Here is a 22,222-nt window from a genome sequence, read left to right on the forward strand (position 1 = left end):
ATATCATACATTTCTGTCACTTCGAACTGTCTCCCAGAATGTGCGTAAAACTACGATAACTTGATAAAAATCTCAAAAAGATATCGGTTCTAATACACAGCCACTCTTATTGTGCGTAGAGTGGTGTAGAAGTTAATCATGGGCTTTTGCATTGAGATGTAATGGGTTTGATTCCCACACACCTTTTTTAATCAACATCTTTTAAGCTATTCCAAATTGTACCATGTTGTTAATATATGCATTAAAGGACATTTGTAAACATAAAAAAAAGTGCGAACTAGACCATTTATATCCCAAGTCAAAATGTCTCCTTTCTTGTACGTTCTAGAAAACGTCAATTAATTTCCAAGCTTGAGGTGAGTTAATTATTCCTTCCTGATCTGTGCACATACCATGTAAACATATTGTTTGTTATGATATTGGTTGGTTATGAACTATCATTCATTTTCCCATATTTGAGCATACGCTTGCTTGCACAACTGAACTTTTCTATATGTAAAGTATCATATATTCCTGAATATGAATCCTTTGGTAAGCAATATGAAGTCAGCAATATTAACTATATAGGGCTTGATTGGTTTCGTTTACAAATGATATGCTACATGTTATTGATATTTGTAGTCAATTTATGATAGTTGTATATAAAGCGATATGTTTCATAAGTTTATGCAACATCTACAATTCTCAACTGGATCTTGATTATGGGCATATTCATTTGTGCCATGTGGGGAGCTAATCAAGTGATTCAGGTGAAACCTAAAATTGGTGCGGTGAAAATAAAATTTCTATTTTTTATCTACAATACAAAATATGACATTTCCATGCGCACAGTTTGCATTTTACTTCAGCTGTTAGATTAAAAAATAATAATTTTACACTGACTTATTACCATTAGATTGGTAATTGTTCTGGTTTTCTGATGGGAGATGACAACACTTGTGTGCTTGTATATTCTTTATTCCACATGTTAGACCTCATTTACTAAATGCATATATAATGGATTGATGTATAAAAATATTCCAAAATAAGTCTTGCTTTATCAAAAGTTATGTTCATAAAAGTGAACTTTGTGATTAAATGGTTATGAATGGTTATGAAAAAAAAGTGGAAACAAGATAGAAGGTTTTTTATTCGAAATATCTGAGTTCTTTAATTGTTCAGAAATTGTTTCTTAAACTTTGATTTTGCATCCAGAATACATTGAAAATCGGAATTATGCAAAGAAAGAACAGAAAATCAAAATGCTGTATTACGCTTCTAAAACCTTAAAGAACAACACGCAGTGATTGTTGTTTAGTTTAAACCTATTTATTTTTGTTTTATTGCATCTAAAGCCTAAGGCAGTACTTAGTGTCTTTGGGGAGATCTAAAGAACGCTCTCACAGTGGGAATCAGAGCCTTGACCTCTTGATCGCTAGATGGACACCATATCCTCTACACCCCTGCGACCAATATTTTATGTTTGTTGCTTCAGATCGCGTAAGGGTGTGATTATAGAGAACGGCATAGAACTGCCCCAGAGGGAGGACGGGGACGGCACAGAGCACCCCGAGGTTGACCTTGAACCTAGCATCCCCTCAGGTACACACAATAAATAAACTTCATATGACCCACGCTGTGTGAAAATGGGGTTTAATGCATGTGCGTAATCAGGGACAACACTTTCCGCCTAAACTGGATTTTTGGTAAGAAGAGACTTTCTTGAAACAAAAAATATCGAAAAAGCGGAAAGTGTGGTCCCTGACTAGCCTGTGGAGACTGCAGAGGCTAATCTGGGACGACATTTTATGCACATGCATTAAACCCCCTTTTCACAGAGCACGGTCCATATATAATACTAGTTATTTCTGGCTGTCCAGTAAGTGCAGTTGTTGGTACATGCCCATCTCATGTAGGCGATCCCCGTTCCTGGAAGTATGTGAGTATGGTTATTGGTCACTATGCAACAAAGGCGAGGTTTTCTGCGGGTTCTCCGGCTTCCCTCTAACAACACAAGACCACGCCAAAATTAAAATATATATCAGTTAAAACAATAACAAATAGCTGGAAATTGCAGCTTTAGTTCAAAATTTGTTCCAATTTGTGTGAGTCAAATAGTAAATAAGTTAGCAGTCCTTCACCCGGTGTCCTCACATAATGCGGCCTCAGGCGTGGAAGGACCTCATAGTTATTTCTAGAAACAAAAATGTGCAATAATAATATGGTTTATTGTTCTATCCATAAATAGAATCTTAAAATTTTGCAAACATGATAAAGAAAATGAAATGTTTAATTACAACAGATCTCAATAACTTTCACTTTAATTTCATTTTCATTTAATTAAATTTTCAAACCCATACAAAATAAAGGATCTGATTGGTCGACAGAAAGGTTGTTAAAATGAAACTTCCTAGGAAAATGCAATATTAGTGATTCTATTTAAAAGATGAAATTATTCTGCATTTCAGGGGCAAATAGCTTAGTTGTGGGGACAGTAAGAACAATGTTAGCCACAGTATTAAGGGTCTCTGAATTAGCATTTAAGCACCTTTAGTTGCATATATTGCAGATTTGTATATGGAAACAAGCCCCTCTTTAATCGTCTATAAAATGTATAATGCACTTAAATCCTGAGATATTTATCAACACTTTCCTTCACCAATGTATTTTATTGTCCCCTACGGGTGAAACCAGAGGGGACTTATGGTTTGCACTCTGTCTGTCTGTCAGTCTGTCTGTAAGTCAGTCGGCCGTCACACTTTTCTGGATCCTGCGATAACTTTACAAGTTCTTCGTATTTTTTCATGAAACTTGAAACATGGATAGATGGCAATATGGAGATTATGCATGTCATTTCATTTTGTTCCTACATCAAAAATTCTGGTTGCTACGGCAACAAATAAAAAAATATTTTTTTTTACTGACAATGGTGGAGTTTCACCGGTAGGGGACCATATTGCTTGGCAATCTCTTGTTTGTATTGATTCACAATGATTCCTTAATTGTTCATGCAATCTCAGTTATTTAAGAAAATAAATTACTTCATTTCTTACATAAACAATCATACGGTAAAACTCTTTTAACCCTTTCCCACTTAGAAGCAAAGCGAAAATTGCGATATGCAGACAGCATAAAACCAGAACAGCCTGCGACGTACTTGCAGTTTGTTCAGGCTTTAATGCTGTTTTCTGCTTATCAGTATTAAAGGGTTGAAAATGAAGCCTTAAAACTTGAATCTAGTAAGAAAGGTCTTTAATAAAATTTAACTTTCTAAAGGACTACAAATGCATCAAAGAACTTATACAAGTGGTAAAAAGTTATTATGAAAATATCTGTTAAAATTCAGTCATACACAACAGCATGTACCTATGAACTAGGTTGAGTAATAAACAGAAAAAACAATTCATTTAACACTAACATCTTCAAACAATAAGAATAGTACGTTTTAAAGCTTTTAAACTGTTCTGTATTGTTTTTTGTTAACATTATCTTTTGCATACATTTAATCAACTTTTGCCTGTATCTGGATTTGTTTTTCTTGTTTAATTTAATCCTTGATATTCATGTTATCATGTATACACAATAATGAAGTATTTAAAATGCTCCTGTAGCATACCATTTGAACAAAATAAGTTCAATAAGGAAGTAAATTGACATATCAAAGACTTCAATCGTGTTCATAGTGATGTTTGCATTTTGGGACGAAAACATTTCAATTCAAATAAATCTACATCGTTCTGCAGTATTTAAATAATATGCCCATCAATAGAAAAGAAAAAAGGAGGAAATAAAATTCAAGACCTTTATCTTATTTGTTTTATTTTTATCTTAATCAGACATCCCCATGCACAGCAACACAAAGTGTTAAAAATATTCTGTATGTTTAGCCATATATGGGATTGCTTGTTTGTAAGATTGTTGAAAAAAAACTATTCATAATAATCAAGTTAAAAAAGCATTTTAAACTGTTTATTGATGTTTTTAGTTATACATGGTCAACATAACATACATGTATGATGAAAGCTTCTTTCAGAAACATTTTACATGAATATTGGAATGTGGAATGCTTAAATATACATTAATAATACACATATGTTTGCATCATTACAGCAATACCCAATTTAGGCCATTTCGTCATTATGATTAAATAATCTTCATTAAGTCTTGGCATAAACACATTTTGTTATTTAGGCAATATCGTCCCATCTTGTCTACACCAGAGTGTTTTTATGTGTGCAAATACGGTACTGCTTTCCATTAATTCCAATTTTTAGGGTTTTTAGACAGATAAAAGCCTTTACTTTTTATACATGTTAAAAAAAAACATGTAAATCTTGACGGTACCTTGCTTGTTTGGGACTTTGCTTTAAACACGCTACTTTGGAGGGTCCTGTTTACTTAATTATGTGATATCTCTACAATAGTTGGTTCATGATGTCAAACCTCATATAAAACTATGGCATGTATTGTTTATATTTGAGCCTAGCTATGGGGGATAAACAGGGTTTAATGCACGTGCACTTTTATTGAATTTTCATTTTAAATGAAGTCTCTTCTAAACAAAAGCGCCCACTGACTGCCCTGATTAGCCTGCGTGGACTACACAGGCTTATCTGAGAGGGCACTTTTCAGCACATGCACTAAGCCCAGAAGGCAGTTCATTTGATAAACCCTTTGTACATTTTGCAGTGACTACTCTTGTTTTATGTTTTCTGGAATTCATACATCTCTACCATGTTCTCTTGCGTGTATATTATTCAGATGCCACCTCCCTGCTTTTGCATACTAAACTACCCCCACCGCCAGCCTACCCTGGGCACTCAAAGCTACCACAGTATATCCTAGGCAAGTACACTCCCTGTGTATCCGTAATGTATGTCTCTGTGCGCTGCGTATCCTTTATGTTTGTCTCTGTGTAACCTCTTTGTGAGAGTGGTATCTAGTCCTTTTGTTACTGTAAAATCATTTTATGTGTCTTTTTGTAACCTGTGTGTGTTGAGGTGTCCAGTGCATTTTATACTGTAAAATCATTGACATTAATTTCGTGGTTTTTATGCCCCCTTTCGAAGAAGAGGGGGTATATTGCTTTGCACATGTCGGTCTGTCGGTCGGTCTGTCGGTCCGTCCACCAGGTGGTTTCTGGATGATAACTCAAGAACGCTTGGGCCTAGGATCATGAAACTTCATAGGTACATTGATCATGACTCGCAGATGACCCCTATTGATTTTGAGGTCACTAGGTCAAAGGTCAAGGTCACGGTGACCGGAAATAGTAAAATGGTTTCCGGATGATAACTCAAGAACGCTTAGGCCTAGGATCATGAAACTTGATAGGTAGATTGATCATGACTCGCAGATGACCCCTATTGATTTTCAGGTCACTAGGTCAAAGGTCAAGGTCACAGTGACACGAAATAGTAAAATGGTTTCCGGATGATAACTCAAGAACTCTTAGGCCTAGGATCATGAAACTTGATAGGTAGATTGATCATGACTCGCAGATGACCCCTATTGATTTTCAGGTCACTAGGTCAAAGGTCAAGGTCACAGTGACCCGAAATAATAAAATGTTTTCCGGATGATAACTCAAGAACGACTATGCCTAGGATCATGAAACTTCGTAGATAGATTGATAATGGCTGGCAGATGACCCCTATAGATTTTCAGGTCACTAGGTCAAAGGTCAAGGTCACGATGATCCGAAATAGTAAAATGGTTTCCGGATGATAACTCAAGAACGCTTATGCCTAAGATCATGAAACTCTTAGGTACATTGATCATGACTCGCAGATGACCCCTATTGATTTTCAGGTCACTAGGTCAAAGGTCAAGGTCACGATGACCCGAAATAGTAAAATGGTTTCCGGATGATAACTCAAGAACGCTTATGCCTATGATCATGAAACTTGATTGGTAGATTGATCTTGACTCGCAGTTGACCACTATTGATTTTCAGGTCACTATATCAAAGGTCAAGGTCACTGTGACCTGAAATAGTAAAATGGTTTCCGGATGATAACTCAAGAACGCTAATGGCTACGATCATGAAACTTCATAGGTACATTGATCATGACTTGCAGATGACCCCTATTGATTTTTAGGTCACTAGGTCAAAGGTCAAGGTCATGGTGACCCGAAATAGTAAAATGGTTTCCGGATGATAACTCAAGAACGCTTATGCCTAGGATCATGAAACTTCATAGTACATTGATCATGACTCGCAGATGACCCCTATTGATTTTGAGGTCACTAGGTCAAAGGTCAAGTTCACTTTGACCTGAAATAGTAAAATGGTATCTGGATGATAACTGAAGAACGCTTATTCCTAGGATCATGAAACTTGATAGGTAGATTGATCATGACTCGCAGATGACCCCTATTGACTTTCAGGTCACTAGGTCAAAGGTCAAGGTCACGGTGACCCGAAATTGTAAAATGGTTTCCGGATGATTACTCAAGAACGCTTATGGCTAGTATCATGAAACTTCATAGGTACATTGATCAGGTCACTAGGTCAATGGTCAAGGTGACAGTGACAAAAAACATATTCACACAATTGCTGTCACTACAACGAAGAGCCCATATGGGGGGCATGCATGTTTTACAAACAGCCCTTGTTAAGAAAATTACTTTTGTGTACAATTAAATTTGCAGCTTTTCATTTTGGAAAAAAAAGGAATTTGAATGTGCCTCATTTTCCAATGTCATTTTCCATTTTTGTTTTGTGTTAAATTAGCGGATTGGTCAAGCCACAAAATTAACAAAAACTTAAACCTTTAATACAAATAATTGTGTAATTTGCATTTAATTTATCTTTATGTAACATGTGTGTGATGTACAGTGAAGTATATTAGACAAGTACATCATCTATATCTTAATACATGTGGGTGTTGTGCGAGGTCTTTGTGAAGCCTGTTTGTGATATGGTTTTCAGTCTTTGTGTAACCTGTGTGATCTTGTGGTGTCTAGTCTTTATGTAACCTGTGTGTTGATGGGGTCTAGTTTGTGTGTAACCTGGCGGAATATTGTGGTGTCTAATGTCTGCTTGTTATGTTTTCTAGTCTTTGTGTGATATGTGCTTGTTGTGTTGCTTTGTCTTTGTGTGACCCATTTGTCTTGTAGTGTCTAGTCTGTGTGTCACCTGACTGTGGCCGTCTTGTAAAGCAAATACATTTGGAACTTCATATAATTATGTTTCTGTGAAACTGGTTAGGGTTTTGTAAAAGCATGTTAAATTGTACAAATGCATGAAATTCAACTTATGTTTTTAGGGTCATTTTGTAAGCTAACTAAGGTCCACAACTCTGAAAAATCATTATGATAGTACACAAAAAAGCAATCACTGTTTTAGAACAGTTCTCCTACCTATTGAATTAAAAAAAAATTAAATTGATTAAAACAACACTTAAGGCTCCCAATATGGTGTAATTTTCGTAAAGTTTTGTTGCAGTTATGCCTGTGAAGTCTGCACGGCTAATCAGGGACAACACTTGCCGCTTTTATGGATTTTTATTCTTTCTAGGAAGTCTCTTCTAAGGGGAAATGCATTTGAGGCAGAAATTTCCCAGATTAGCCTATGCAGACTGCACAGGCTTATCTTGGACAACACTTCACGCACATGAATATTTCCCCATTTTCAAAAAGCCTTGCTCCATTGTATTTGAGTTAACATTAGTAGTATTTTATAATATTCATCAGTACAATTATAAACTTCATACGCCTGACAGATTGTCAAGGTTAAGAAACCCACTGACAAAAAAAGTGAAGGGATACAGCTCTTGTTAATCTGGAGCCCTTAAACTCTTGCACCTGTTTTCAGACGAGGACGTTAGTGAGGTGGAGGTGGGTAGCGAGAGGTCCGAGGAGAATGCGGTCAACTATCTGGAGATCGAGGGACTCTCGTCCACCTCGTCAGAGAGCGAGGACGAATATGTGGACTATCAGGCCAAGACTGATCGACGGATACGCTTCAGTCGCGGACCGATCAAGGTACTGTGTGATAAGAGATATTTATTTCAGATTGATTGAATCCAAAGTCTAAGGCTTTTTGGGGACGCTTTCAAGTCAGTGTCCTGTTTAGAACCAGTACTTGGGGAGATATAAAGAACCCTCCCACAATAGGGACCCGTGACTGCCCAGTGGTCACTAGATGGACACCATATCCACTTTTCCACAGGAACCCAAGCATGTTTGCTTTTGTGTTGTTCTAATATTTTTTGTAGGAAATTGGAAATTGTGTCCATATGTGAATGCGTTCAATGAAAATTGTCTTGTGATGGGATTTAACACAAACGAAGCACTGTAAATTAAGAATCAATGATGCTCAGGTTTATGGGCAGGTTGGTAACTTTTTTTTTGGTTTTTAAGCAGTAGTTTTAGAAACTGGAGTTACAAAAAATTCATTTTGGATGGGTGCTTTTTGCATGTCTCTTTGTTTATTTAAACAGTACCTTTTTTTCTGCAAGTCTAAGGATCAGAATCAAACATGACTGTAGTCTTTGTTTTAGCGCTTGGTTTGAAAGCTGTTAAAGATTTTAGTATTTCCTCCCAAAAGATTGTTGGGTTTTAGTATACAACCCTGGTTGTAACACCCACTGATTTACCAAATAGGTCACCAAATGTCTGTTGAAGGATGGTTAGCTAAGGTCTCAATCCCATTGTGTTAACAAAGTCTCTCATTCTCATTATGCGGGTGTTTATCAAATCCCATTCTTTTAACTATTGTTCATATTGAATATCTCATATTTGTCCTTTCGCAGGTGTTTATGACCTACTCGACAGATGACTATGATCGTCGTAATGAAGACATAGACCCTGTAGCCGCGTCTGCAGAGTACGAGCTGGAGAAACGTGTTGAGCGCATGGACGTGTTTCCTGTCGACCTACACAAAGGTACGAGACTCAGATCAAACAGCAAGTCCCTTCTTTTTTTTCAGATCTGTGAATCTTCCACAGAAAAAAGTGGAATTCGCATCCTGGGCAGTTTTTGCATCCTGCGCAGATTTTGCATCCCTAGCAGATTTTGCATCCCTGGCAGATTTTGAATCCTGGGCGAAATTTCAAGAAATTTCTTAGAAATTCTAATCTATGATGATTAGATGTTTCTGGCATGCATTAGCCGATTAATGACCAAGAAGCTACATGGTTTATGGCACTTAGTATTTCTACTGTAACATATCAATCAGGTTAGCTTGCATAGAAAACATGTAATTAGGTTAGATAAACAAACAACATAATCTTTCATCAATGAGTGATCTGTAGAGGTGGCTGTCTGACCACTCTTGCAATATGAAATTTTTATTCTACCTGAAATTGATAAACATCAAGAACAAAAGAATTGTGTGAAATTAATGATTTATTTTTATTTTTGCATATACCTTAATTATTAAGATAATAGCTGGCTATATAGAACTCCAATGGTTTGTTTATTTGTTCCATGGATGTTTCAATTTTTTTAACATTATTTTACTCATTTCAAGGCAGTCAGTTTTTCAACTCACACTTTTAGGGGATAGCTGGTTTTCTAGTTCTAAGTCAGTGATATTTTTTGCCCAATTGGGAAAAGTACCGGTACCATATCAATTGGGGAAAAAGTAGCACAAAAACCCCTGAAATCGGGACAATACCTGTCATGAAATCTTCAGATTGGGAAATGTGGGTCTTTTAAATTGCTTTTATATAATTTGCACAAAAAACAATTTATATATTTCATTTACATCCCTTTTGGCTTGAAATGTTTTAGTATCAGTGCTCATTGTATTTGTTCACATGCAGAAATACCTATCCTTTGGGAATTTTTCAGATGTCAATTGGGAATGTTGTACTTTTGTCTCAATTGGGAAAGTGTCTTTATGGATACTTTATAAAGAAGAAAAACATTGCTATAAGTGCACATACCTGTGCCAGTAACTGACAACTTCCCCACTTGAAACAGAGGTAGGGAGAGAATGGCCATAACAACGTTTTTATGACCAATACCCACACAAGTTATGTGGCTGGACTGGGGATCAAACCCTTGATCCTTGGATGTTTAGCCTAGCTCTCAACCAGCTGAGCTAGCTGGCCCGGTGAATGTGGACTGTAACCCTTAACCACTTAGATACGTATGTAACGCTTTACCACTTAAATACGTATTTAACGCCTTACCACTTAGATACGTATTTAACGCCTTACCACTTAGATACGTATTTAACGCCTTACCACTTAGATACGTATTTAACGCCTTACCACTTAGATACGTATTTAACGCCTTACCACTTAGATACGTATTAAACGCCTTACCACTTAGATATGTATTTAACGCCTTACCACTTAGATACGTATTTAATGCCTTACCACTTAGATACGTATAAAACGCCTTACCACTTAGATACGTATTTACCACTGAGATACGTACTTTAACGCATTTGTAGTCCCTTAGAAAGTTAAATTTAATTAAAGACCTTTCTTACTGTATTCAAGTTTAAAAGACTTCATTTCAAACCCTTAGATGTTGATGAGCAGCAAACAGCATTGAAAAAAACTGAACAGACTGCGAGTTACTCGCAGGTTGTTCTGGTTATATGCTGTTTGCACATAGCCATTTTCACTTTGCATCTGAGTGGGAAAGGGTTAAACACAAGAAAGATAACTAGATGTTTGTTTATGAACAAAAATAGCAGGAGTTGTCTGTATGTTTTTATGAAGCTCATTGATTCTTCAGTTGAAGAGCAGACAATATTAGTGAGCCTGTTTATTTTGGCAACCACATCTGGCTAAAAGCTATATACACTCAACACTTGTCTAGATTTACATATTTTCTAGTGTTAAGATTAACATTCAAATGTCTCAAATTTGAAATTAAAGCAAGCAATAGAACACACATGATTTTAAAAATCTAGTTTTAAAAATGGATTGAAGCAGCTGATGTGAATCTGTAACCAAGCAACCAGATAAAAACAACAACAACAACACCAAGAGGGAAACAACCTATGTCTGATGATAGACAAAACATTATGTTGATAAGCTGTATAAATATAAAGTTCAAAATGTGAAATGCAAATATGTGGGCATTGCAGTCACTGATTTGAGACAGTATCTGAAGAACAAAAGAATAGTCTGAGGACAGTTGATAAGATTAACCCTTTGCAACTCAAAGTGAAGAAGGCTACGTGCAAACAGCATAAAACCAGAACAGCCTGTGAGTAACTCGCAGTCTGTTCAGGTTTTATGCTGTTTGCTGCTAATCAGTATCTAAGGGTTGGAAATGATGCCAATAAAACTTTCATCTTGTAAGAAAGGTCTTAAGTTATATTTATATATATATATTAACTTTCTAAGGGACTACAAATGCGTAAAAATACGTATCTAAGTAGTAAAAGTTAAATCTGTCTATATTTCAATCAAAGTATACAATCATATAACATCATCAACTGTTTCAATTTTAAGATGCAAATTGAACATCGCAAATGAAATGAATTAACTAAGGATACCATTGGAGAACTCCTAATGTTCATGGGTGTAAATTGGGTTTGGCAGCGGGAGCTTTTTCAACAGGTGCTCTGTTGTTTGGAGCTAATTGGTGTTTTTGCTAGACAGTTTGTGGGGTGTGTAAGAGAGCGGTAAGATCTGCACAAAAGTTAAGCAGCCTGGAGGAATCCCTTTTAACTTGAGCTTTATCATCTGAGAATTTTTTGTTATCAATTAAAATTTTTATGATGCTAGAGGCTCAATTGATACTGTGTGCAGCTTATGTACATGAAGACCATTTTTGTAACAAACTAATAGATACAAGTAATTAATGTGTATGATATAGTTTATATATATTTATTTTTGTATTAATATTTTTTCAATAATTTTAGTTATTAATTTTGCTATATATTTACCATATATTTATATGCCTTGGTTCTGATTGTATTCACCAATAAATGTGTCTGTCTGTCAGTCTGTCTTTTTACCTTATGATCATGATTAATCAACTTTCTAATGTTCATGTATACCCGTATACCCCAATAACCTACATAGACCTCCTCTAAGGAAATGTGAGGTTCCCTGCAAGTTTGTGCATCAGTAATGTTTTATAACAATTGGTTATTAAACATTTTAATAAGATATGCTCGTCATGCTATTGTAACCCATCTTAAAGTGACCAGTATGAGCCTTGTTTTGGAAAAACTGGGCTTAATGCATTTCTTAATGAAAATCCAGTTTAGACGGAAAGTGTTGTCCCTGATAGCCCGTGCAGAGTATTTTGGCTCAGTTTTTACCGGAGTTATGACTATTTTAAAGAAAAATAGTGATATTTTAAAAAACATAATGATAAGAATGTGAATTTTACTGTAAATGCAGAGTACAGAGGCTAATCTGGGATGACACTTTACCCACATGCATTAAGCCCTGTTTTCCCAGAATGAGGCTCATATGAACTACTATGGAATGGTGCAGTGCCATGAATGAAGATCTCTCATGACCTGCCTGCATACCCACCTTTGCTGTAAACAGCTGCTGAAGCCATTTGTGCATTCTGGTGGGGAATATAGAATGGCGGGGCAATGCTTTATCACCTTGTTGAAATCTTTATTTCCTCTTTCATTGATATCTCTTGAAAACAGACTTCTGGGTCTTTGGCAGCAATAGGGCTACCCCTCTTAGATGGTTTTTAATCATAAAAGCATGGAGTGTTTGAAAGCCAGTTAATTGGAGAATTTTGAGTTTAGTGTTTTTGTGATTTTCCATGGATGATTTACAATATCTGGAAAAGGATTTTGAGATTTGCCACTGATCATTGTGATGGTTTTGGAATAGAGAAATGTGTGTGTTTGCACATCTGACAACTTCAAAGGTGTTTTTTTGTTTTTGTTATGTTAAGTTGAAAACCATTGACAGTGAAATAATAAAGTGCACAGATCTGTCTGTGGATTCTTAATTAGATCTGTCACTTTTACAGGAAGCCGGTTGTTCAAATATGAATTTACCACAACTCTGGGAAAATGGTGCTTAATGCATGTGCATATTGTGATCCCTTATTAGCCAGTGAAGTTCGCACAGGTTAATCAGGGACAACACTTAACGCATTTATGGAATTTTTCCTTTGAAGGATGTCCCTTCTTAGCAAATATCCATTCAGGTGGAGAATGTCATTCCTGATCAGCCTGTGCGTACTGCACCAGCTAATCTGTGATGATGTGCACATGAATAAAACAAAACATTTTTTGCAATCGAAAATCGATTTTGCTTGTCATTGAAAATGGATTTCAATTGTAGTTGATAGGCAAAAATGAAAATCAATGTCAGTTAAAATCGATTTTCGATTGCAAAATCGTTTTGTGAACACGGGGCCTGGTTTCCCAGGAGTATGGTTCAAATGTCTTCATTGAATTTGACGGATTCATTTTGCATTGCTTCTTTCATGAAAACTTTATGCCTGTTATGATGCTGGCATTTATCAAATTTTATTTAAGGTTGATATTTTCATCAACTAACATTTTGTAATTTCTAACATTAAGGGCGAGCATTTAAACCATTAAATACTTTGGTAATATTGAAATGGCAGTTAATACCATGTGATGTAATATTCTCGTTGGGATTGGTTTGCCTTGCAGTTACCTGCATATTTATGTGACAAGGACTGTTTTGGAATTAATCAGTTATTTGTTAAACTTTCATGATCTACTATTGTACATGTTAAACACTTAGCTAGAATTATTCAGTTAGAGGTTTATTTGTGTTGTCGATGGATAATAATTAAATGGAAAAGAAATGTTTAGGAGTTACCAAGGAAATTATTTGTTTTTTAATGGATTATATAAATGTAAAAATATTCTGGATTTAGCGATTGTTTTGTTTTGCAATCGTTTAGAGCTAATTGAGAAATATTTAAGAGTTATTTAGTGATTATTATTTTCAATTGATTATATAACATAAAAAAATATTCTGGAGTTCACAATACAATTATAATTGTACAATGTGATTGGTTTGGTTTGTAATGAATCATATACATGTAGAAATGACATGAAAGTATAGAGGATATTTGTTCATGTCAGTGTAAGATCGTTTGTTATTTCACGAGTGATCATAGAAAATATATTTTCACGAGTGGCGCAGACGTGAGTGAAAATATTATTTTTCGATGATCACAAGTGAAATAACCAACGATCTTACACTAACATGAACACATTTTCTGTTTCTTTTATTCCCCTTTTTCAAGATAATAATTAAAAGCTATTTCCCTTTCGCTGAAAAGTTACCCTTTCTCGGAGTTTTTCCCGTTTATAAACACACAATGACGTCATTATACCACCGAAATTCTCCAGTTAAACTCTTTTACAATGTTAATAAACAGTGAAAAAGAAAAAGAAAAATTGTTGGATTCGGTGAAATGTTGATTTTAATTCACTCGTGATCATAGAAAATATACATAAAATTATTTATGATAATCTAAAAATAGAAAAAGGAGTTCCGAAAATGTGTTCATTTCACGGATGAAAAGAACAATTTGTTTATTTTCACTGCTGTTCTTTCACTGCAGAAAGGTCATATTTTATCATTAGGTATAAAATAAATTAAGTTTTTCGTTCAGTTTTCAATGGAACATAAAATTTCAAAAACATTCTGGATTTATTTTGTGATTTGGTTTGGTTTTAATGGAATATATAATTTGAAAAATGTTATTGAGTGATTTAATATGTTTCTAATGGATTATAGAAAAATTATTTTATGAAATTATTCAGTTGTTTGTTTGGTTTTCAATGGAAAAAAAAAACCTGTTTTGGTATTAAATGGATTATATGAATATAGAAATGTTTTGGAAGTAAAACATTATTTCTTTGGTTTTCAATATATTTTATTCATGTATAAAACAATTAATTGATCTGAATTTTTTCAGTGATTTGTTTGGTTTTCAATGGATTCATACAAATGTCAAATATATTAAAAATGTTTCAACAATTCAGTAATGTGTTGTTTTTTTTAAGGTATCATTGAGTCTAACAATATTTAAGAATTATCCAATGAAGTGTTTGGTTTCAAATAGATTATATTAATGAAAAGAATTAGGTGAATTGTCTAAAACCTGTTGAATAAAACAATATATACGTGAGGCAGTAGAGTATGAGGCAGTAATTGGAGAAACTACGTATGATGTGCAAGAGAATGTCTGAAAATATTGTTTTATTTGTTAGCTGTTTGAAAGGTCATGTGTGTGAAGCTTTACAAATGAATTAAAAAGATAAACATTTGCGTATACATATACCCGGTGAACAAAACCAAACAAATGTGCACTTTTTATTACTGACTTTCCCTTTTAGATTTTAATGTAAAGACCATACACAAACTGTTTGATAAAAGTGTTGGAGAATGTCTATTATTACTATGTTTTTTTATGTCCATTTCTGGATCCCAGGACCCTGTTACTACGTTTTTCATATCCTTTTCTAGACCCAAGGGCCTTGTTACTATGTTTTTCATATCAATTTCTGGACCCGAGGGCCTTGTTTCTAGGTTTTTTATATCCATTTTTGGACCCAAGGGCCTTGTTTGTCTGTTTTTCATATCCATTTAAAAAACCAATTGCCTTGTAACTAGGTTTTTCATATCCATTTCAGGACCCGAGGGCCTTGGCCTCAGTATTATTGGCATGGGAGTAGGGGCAGATGCAGGATTAGAAAAACTCGGCATTTTCATCAAAACGCTCACAGACGGCGGTGCGGCTCAGAAAAGTGGAAAGTATGTCATGCAGACGCATTTCGTTACTTAATTATAAAGTCTGTTGAAGTTATTGTTCGTGGACAGGGGGCTTAACACTCAGAGAATAAAGAATATTGTAAAAACTATTCTTGTTGACTGTGCAGACAGCACAGGCTTATCTTGGACGACATATTACGTACATGCTTTAAGCCTTGTTTTTCCAGAGCATGGCTCAGATATAACAGTGACTGTATACCAGTACTACACATGCATGGCTCAGATATAACAGTGACTGTATACCGGTACTATACATGCATGGCTCAGATATAACAGTGACTGTATACCGGTACTATACATGCATGGCTCAGATATAACAGTGACTGTATACTGGTACTTTTTTATATACATGCACAAGATTTGTATTGTAATAGCTTGAATAATGATAGCTTCCTTTATAGACATTTTTTGAAGTCACACTTCAGTATAATTTAGTTGTTTTCCACTATTGTTCTTGTAGCAGCTGGTTTTAAGGGTGTTATCAATGAATCAAAGCAGTTTTCGAGTACATTCAATAAAACATTTGGGTCTTATCAATGTGTCGAAGTGGGCAGCTTTTCTTGTTATATGTCTTTTTGTAGCTTTTCCGTATGCAAAGTAATACTTTGTGGTTTGACTCTGTATCAGAAGTAGGTATGCAGTTGATGTTTCCTGCCAGTGCTCCAGCTAGGCCTTAATTTGAGGGCGCTCCGCCCTGCCCTCCCGAACCTCCGCCCTGCCCCTCCTAGGGCCCCTCCTGCCATTAAAAAAAAATATATATATTTATTTTTTTTTTTTACATAATTATGATAATTAATATATCTCTTATTACATTACAAGTAACTAATTTATTTCCCATTGTAGACAATATATTTAAATGGTTTAATAACAATGGGAATAATATATTCTGACAATTATTAATAACATATAAATTTACATGCAACAGGAAGCTTTCCAGAAAAGCCTGCACGCTCGAAAGTGCCCTTTTTGCAAAATACTGCGCGTCGAAAGTGCCCTTTTGACAAAAAAGCCCCTCTGCCCTTTTTAAAATCCTAGCTGGAGTACTGTCCTGCTTTTGACAGAACATGTCTAATGGAATCCTCATAATCAGGGATCATATTTTCCCACAACATCAATCGGTCTGGAATTAAAAGGGGGGGGGGGGAGTATTCGAAAATTTTCATCCGAAATCCATACATGTCAAATTGTTCAGGTCCGAATCGGGACATTCCATACAAAATTGTCGGGAAATTTGACCAAAAAGCAGGACACCTTAAACGATCAATCATTCCACCTTTACTTCAGTCAGTATATTACTTACAAAAACTATATTTTTCTGCCCAATTTTGACGATACATGTGTTTTAGAAATTCGTGAACACAGCGTTCTTCATAAACTGAATTGTGGGGATTCCCAAGATGTCTCACTTTGACATCCAATCAGTACAGGGATATCCCCGTGAACATATGTAAATTGTGTGACGTGACGTGCACATTACTTATTCAACCAACAGTCAATTAACTCTAAATTTAGATTGATAAAATTTGTTACAAATTATTTTCTGCAAAATCAGTCGAAAACGAAAGTTATTTTATGTGAAACATCGATGCGTATTGGTCAGCATCCAATTTGTTTGATGTACAAAATCTGTGTTTTGACAGGTTTTATCACCTTAGGTGGTATAATACACAGCATAAAAGTGGCATTGGCGTTTATTTCTGTATGAAACATCTTTCGAGAGACCCCTATCATAAAAACACAGTGGTGTGAATGCCTGAAAAAATCAATAATTTGCCGATAAATCACCGATAAGGTGTAAAAAACAACACTGGTGCACTCGAGTAGCATAAGCGGGTTGTTAATTGGGGGCAATAAAGGGATTAGCGATGGTTAGTTTTAGTCAGACAGAGCTTGAATAGCGAATTTTATTGGGAACTTAAAGACTTTACATCGTTTTTTTACGTATGTCGGGACAGAATAGGACCGACTGTTTGGGATTTTCAATCGGTCTTGCATAACCCCAATCAGTCTTGGACCGACAAAACCATAAAATATGATCCCTGCTCATAATGGCTTTAACATTTAGAACATGTCATATTGAAACATCATAATGTCTTACCGAGCATGTCTGTGTGAAACATCATAATGTCTACAGAAGAAGTATTATTGAAACCTCATGATTTTTAACAGAACATGTCTAAATGAAACCTCAAAATGTACATTTCTATATTGTGTACTTGGATCCATGAAAATTAGACAGTAGGAGGCATTTCTATGATTTTCATGTAAGGGAAGATAATTCAATAATGGACCATATTAACATTTTGCATGTGTGACTGAGTTACCTCCCATTTCCTTTGAAAGACTGGTTATATTCAATACAGCTGTTGTCTCAATCTGTGGTAAAATGTTTTTTTTAGCTCGGAGAAAACCCGAGGTATTGTCATAGCCAGCTCGTCCTGTCGTGTCCGTCGTCGTGTCCGCCGTCCACTTCGTGCTAAAATCTTAACATTTTGTCAAGGTTTTAAACATTCTCTCAAATCAAATTGCTTCAACCTACAACTTTGAAACTTGATATGTAGCTGCACCTTGATGAGTTTTACATGCCACACCCTTTTTTAGCTCGGCTGTTTTGGGAGAAAACCCGAGGTATTTTCATAGCCAGCTCGTCGTCGCCGTCCGCCGTCAGCCGTCCGCCGCCGTGCTAAAACCTTAACATTGGCTCTAAAATCAAAGTGCTTCGACCTACAACTTTGAAACTTCATATGTAGATGCACCTTGATGAGTTCTACATGCCACACCCATTTTTGGGTCACTAGGTCAAAGGTCAAGGTCACTGTGACCTCTAATATAAAACTTTAGCATAAACCTTAGCATTGGCTCTAAAATCAATGTGCTTCCACCTACAACTTTGAAACTTCATATGTAGATGCACCTTGATGTGTTCTACATGCCACACCCATTTTTGGGTCACTAGGTCAAAGGTCAAGGTCACTGTGACCTCTTATATAAAACTTAACATAGGCACTAAAATCAAAGTGCTTCCACCTACAACTTTGAAACTTCATATGTAGATGCACCTTGATGATTTCTACACGCCACACCCATTTTTGGGTCACTAGGTCAAAGGTCAAGGTCACTGAGATCTCTTATATAAAACATTAGCATAAACCTTAACATTCGCTCTAAAATCAAAGTACTTCAACCTACAACTTTGAAACTTCAAATGTACATGCACCTTGATGAGTTCTACTTGCCACACCCATTTTTGTGTCACTAGGTCAAAGGTCAAGGTCACTGTGACCTCTAATATAAAACTTTAACATAGGCTCTAAAATCAAAGTGCTTTCACCTACAACTTTGAAACTTCATATGTAGATGCACCTTGATGAGTTCTACACGCCACACCCAATTTTGAGTCACTAGGTCAAAGGTCAAGGTCACTGTGACCTCTAAAAAAATAAATAAATTCTGACAAGCTTTCGCAGCTGAGCGTTGGCACCCGTTATGCGGTGCTCTTGTTGGGTCACTAGGTTAAAGGTCAAGGTCACTCTGACCTCTAAAAAAAAAAAAAAATTGACAAGCTTTCATCTATTCAAAACTGCACTGGCAGCCGAGCGTGGCACTCCTTATGCGGTGCTCTTGTTTGGATTACTGTTGACACATATTCTGGAGACAATTTACAACATTATCACTGGAAAAAACCCAAACAACATGAAAGTTCTGAAACAGAAAATTATAGTTCACCTAGTACCGGAGCCTGGTTTTGCAGAAAGGTTTTAACTTACCCAGCTAAAGAATAATTGTCATTCATGCCAATCAAAATGTGTCCTTAGCTGTAATGCCGACTCAAAAGAACTAAAAAGAAAAAAAAGAACTAAATTACTGTTTTTTAATATCATGAAAAAAATATTAGACAGTTGTTAAATAGAGAATTATAGGTTAGTGTTGATTAAAGATCTGGTTTATCGTGCGAGGCTTAGAAAACAAAAAGCACCAGCCTTGGCAAGTGCTTTTTCGTTTTCGTGCTGAGCATGATGGACCTGATCTATAATCATGATAAACGCTTATCTATTATTCTATTTATCCCTCTTTTTATTCAGTTAACCTTTTTATTTAAACATAATTAGTTTAACTGGATAATTTCGCTGAATTTATGACGTCATTTTGTCGAAAAAATGACGTCATTTCGTGCAGTGGTTTAAAGCAGAAATTTAATCAACGGGGCTTTAATCAAACAAATTCTCTGTAAAAGTGGGTTAAAATAATTTACATGATCATCATAAATGTTAGTTGAACCTCGTTCTGGGAAAACCATGCCATGTGCATTAAGTGATATGCTAGATCAGCCTCTGCTGTCTGCCCAGGCTTATAAGGGGCAACACTTTCAGCCTTAACAGGATTTTTATTTTAGAGAGAAATATATTAAAAGCAGAATGTGCGGTCTCTGATTTTCCTTCTCGGACTTCAGGCTTATTTGGGACGACACTTTTGGCACATGCATTAAACCTAATTTTCATAGAACCAGATCATAAAATCATCATAAATATTATTTTCCTCTCGTGTTCTTGAGTTCAATTTTAGGCAAGTGCATTAAGCCTTTCCCCCATAAGAGGCAAAGTGAAAATGGCTTTGTGCAAACAGCATAAAACCAGAACAGCTTGCGAATAACTGGCTGTCTGTTCAGGTTTTATGCTGTTTTCTACTCATCAGTATCTAAGGGTTGGAAATAAAGGCTTTAAAACTTTAATCTAGCAAGAAAGGTCTTAAATTAAATATACCTTTTTAAGGGACTTCAAACACATCAAAATACATATCTAAGTGGTAAAGGTTTAAGTCCCCTTTTCTCAGAATGCAGCTCATTTTGCCTCCTTAGTGCATTAAGTCACTTTTTTCCAGAATACGGCTCATTTTGCCTCCTTAGTGCATTAAGTCCCTTTCACCCAGAATGCAGCTCATTTTGCCTCCTTAGTGCATTAAGTCCCTTTCACCCAGAATGCAGCTCATTTTGCCTCCTTAGTGCATTAAGTCCCTTTCACCCAGAATGAAGCTCATTTTGCCTCCTTAGTGCATTAAGTCCCTTTCACCCAGAATGCGGCTCATTTTGCCTCCTTAGTGCATTAAGTCCCTTTCACCCAGAATGCGGCTCATTTTGCCTCCTTAGTGCATTAAGTTCCTTTTCCCCAGAAAACGGCTCATTTTGCTTCCTTATTCTATTGTAGGATGCAGGTGAATGACCAGATCATAGAGGTGGATGGGAAGAGTCTGGTGGGAGTCACCCAGGCCTACGCTGCCTCCGTCCTGCGTAACACCAGCGGTGAAGTCAAGTAAGAATCCATAGAAAGGGAAAATGTACTTTAATGTTATGTATTTGAAATACCATGGAAACCCTCTACACCAAATCTTAACCGGAATCTTCTTCAATCCGGTTGAGTGTGCTTGTTTATTTTGTTGCACAAATTATTTATTGGTAACTGATACCTCCCCTTCATTTAGAAAATTGGTCTATAATTTTATTTTTTTTAATAATTGTTTACAACCATATATACATTAAGCCATAAGAACTGTTCTTGGTCTTAATTGTTTGCAACTTCATCACCTGTTAATGATTCTTTTACTCACAAATGAAACTGTTTATCAGTCATGTATGCTCAGTTCATAACATGATCATACAAAGAACACTTACATAAAACAGCAACAGGAAATTAATTTGTGAACATTGCAACAATCACCACAGCACTTTGAATTGTTTGCATTATCAGAAGTAATGAGTGGAAAATTGAAAAACAGAAATTGTGTCACATTGTTTACATCAAGTTTTTCTGAACATATGTTGAAATAAAAGTTTTGTGGTGTTTGTTTTGTGGGTTGATTGATAATTATGTCATCAGTATTCCTCCAAGCGTTAAAAAGGCATTTTTTTTCTGTTTCATTAATGTAGAAATCTATGACAGTTGAGTTGGTATTATTGCTTTCTGATATAAAACAAATGGAATATTTAAACCATGAAATGTTTTTGCTTATTAATTATCTTTTGGTGTCATTGTGACATTCACAATCTAAAAAATCCATTAAAAACAAGAAAAATGTATGAAAAATGAGGCAGAAAAGACTTGAATAATATGAGTCTAGTCCTGAGACACAATTCTTTTCTGGGGATAGGGCACAACTATTATCTCCAAATTGGGGGAAATTATTTAATTCACCCAGCTTCTGACATACATGTTGTTCAACTACAATAATGCTTATTATACAATAATAATATGATAACAATACAAAACAAATCGCAAACTAATTCTAATACAAGTGAGTGAAAGCTGGCTGAAAGGACAGTGTGTGAATGAGTCTTTATTACTGTTTTAGTTTTGTCATGTTTCTGAAATTATTTTGTGACCTTTGTCTTTACATTTGCTGGAATCATTTGTAGACAAATATGTCTTTACATTTGCTGGAATCATTTGTAGACAAAAAATCTTTTTACCATGTTTCAATAATGGACTTGCGTGTTATGCCAAGTCAAAAATTATAATGATCAACATTTTTC

At 35.5% G+C, this 22,222-nt stretch overlaps 1 protein-coding gene across 5 annotated transcripts in view; it reads left to right on the plus strand.

Annotated features, from left to right (window-relative positions):
* The window catches only part of LOC127848793 (neurabin-1-like), a 142,118-nt gene that overhangs the window by 56,734 nt on the left and 63,162 nt on the right, over positions 1 to 22,222 (plus strand). For 3 of the 5 annotated variants that reach the window (XM_052381417.1, XM_052381419.1, XM_052381418.1), the window contains exons 5-10: positions 1,475 to 1,581; positions 4,741 to 4,824; positions 7,799 to 7,968; positions 8,739 to 8,871; positions 15,561 to 15,681; positions 20,901 to 21,005. In XM_052381417.1, coding sequence (XP_052237377.1) covers positions 1,475 to 1,581; positions 4,741 to 4,824; positions 7,799 to 7,968; positions 8,739 to 8,871; positions 15,561 to 15,681; positions 20,901 to 21,005 — 720 coding nt within the window. The remainder of the gene's footprint in view (positions 1 to 1,474; positions 1,582 to 4,740; positions 4,825 to 7,798; positions 7,969 to 8,738; positions 8,872 to 15,560; positions 15,682 to 20,900; positions 21,006 to 22,222) is intronic. The other 2 variants (XM_052381420.1, XM_052381421.1) reach the window with 2 other exon arrangements.

Source organism: Dreissena polymorpha, chromosome 10 (assembly GCF_020536995.1).
Source record: "Dreissena polymorpha isolate Duluth1 chromosome 10, UMN_Dpol_1.0, whole genome shotgun sequence".
Classification (NCBI taxonomy): Eukaryota; Metazoa; Mollusca; class Bivalvia; order Myida; family Dreissenidae; genus Dreissena; species Dreissena polymorpha.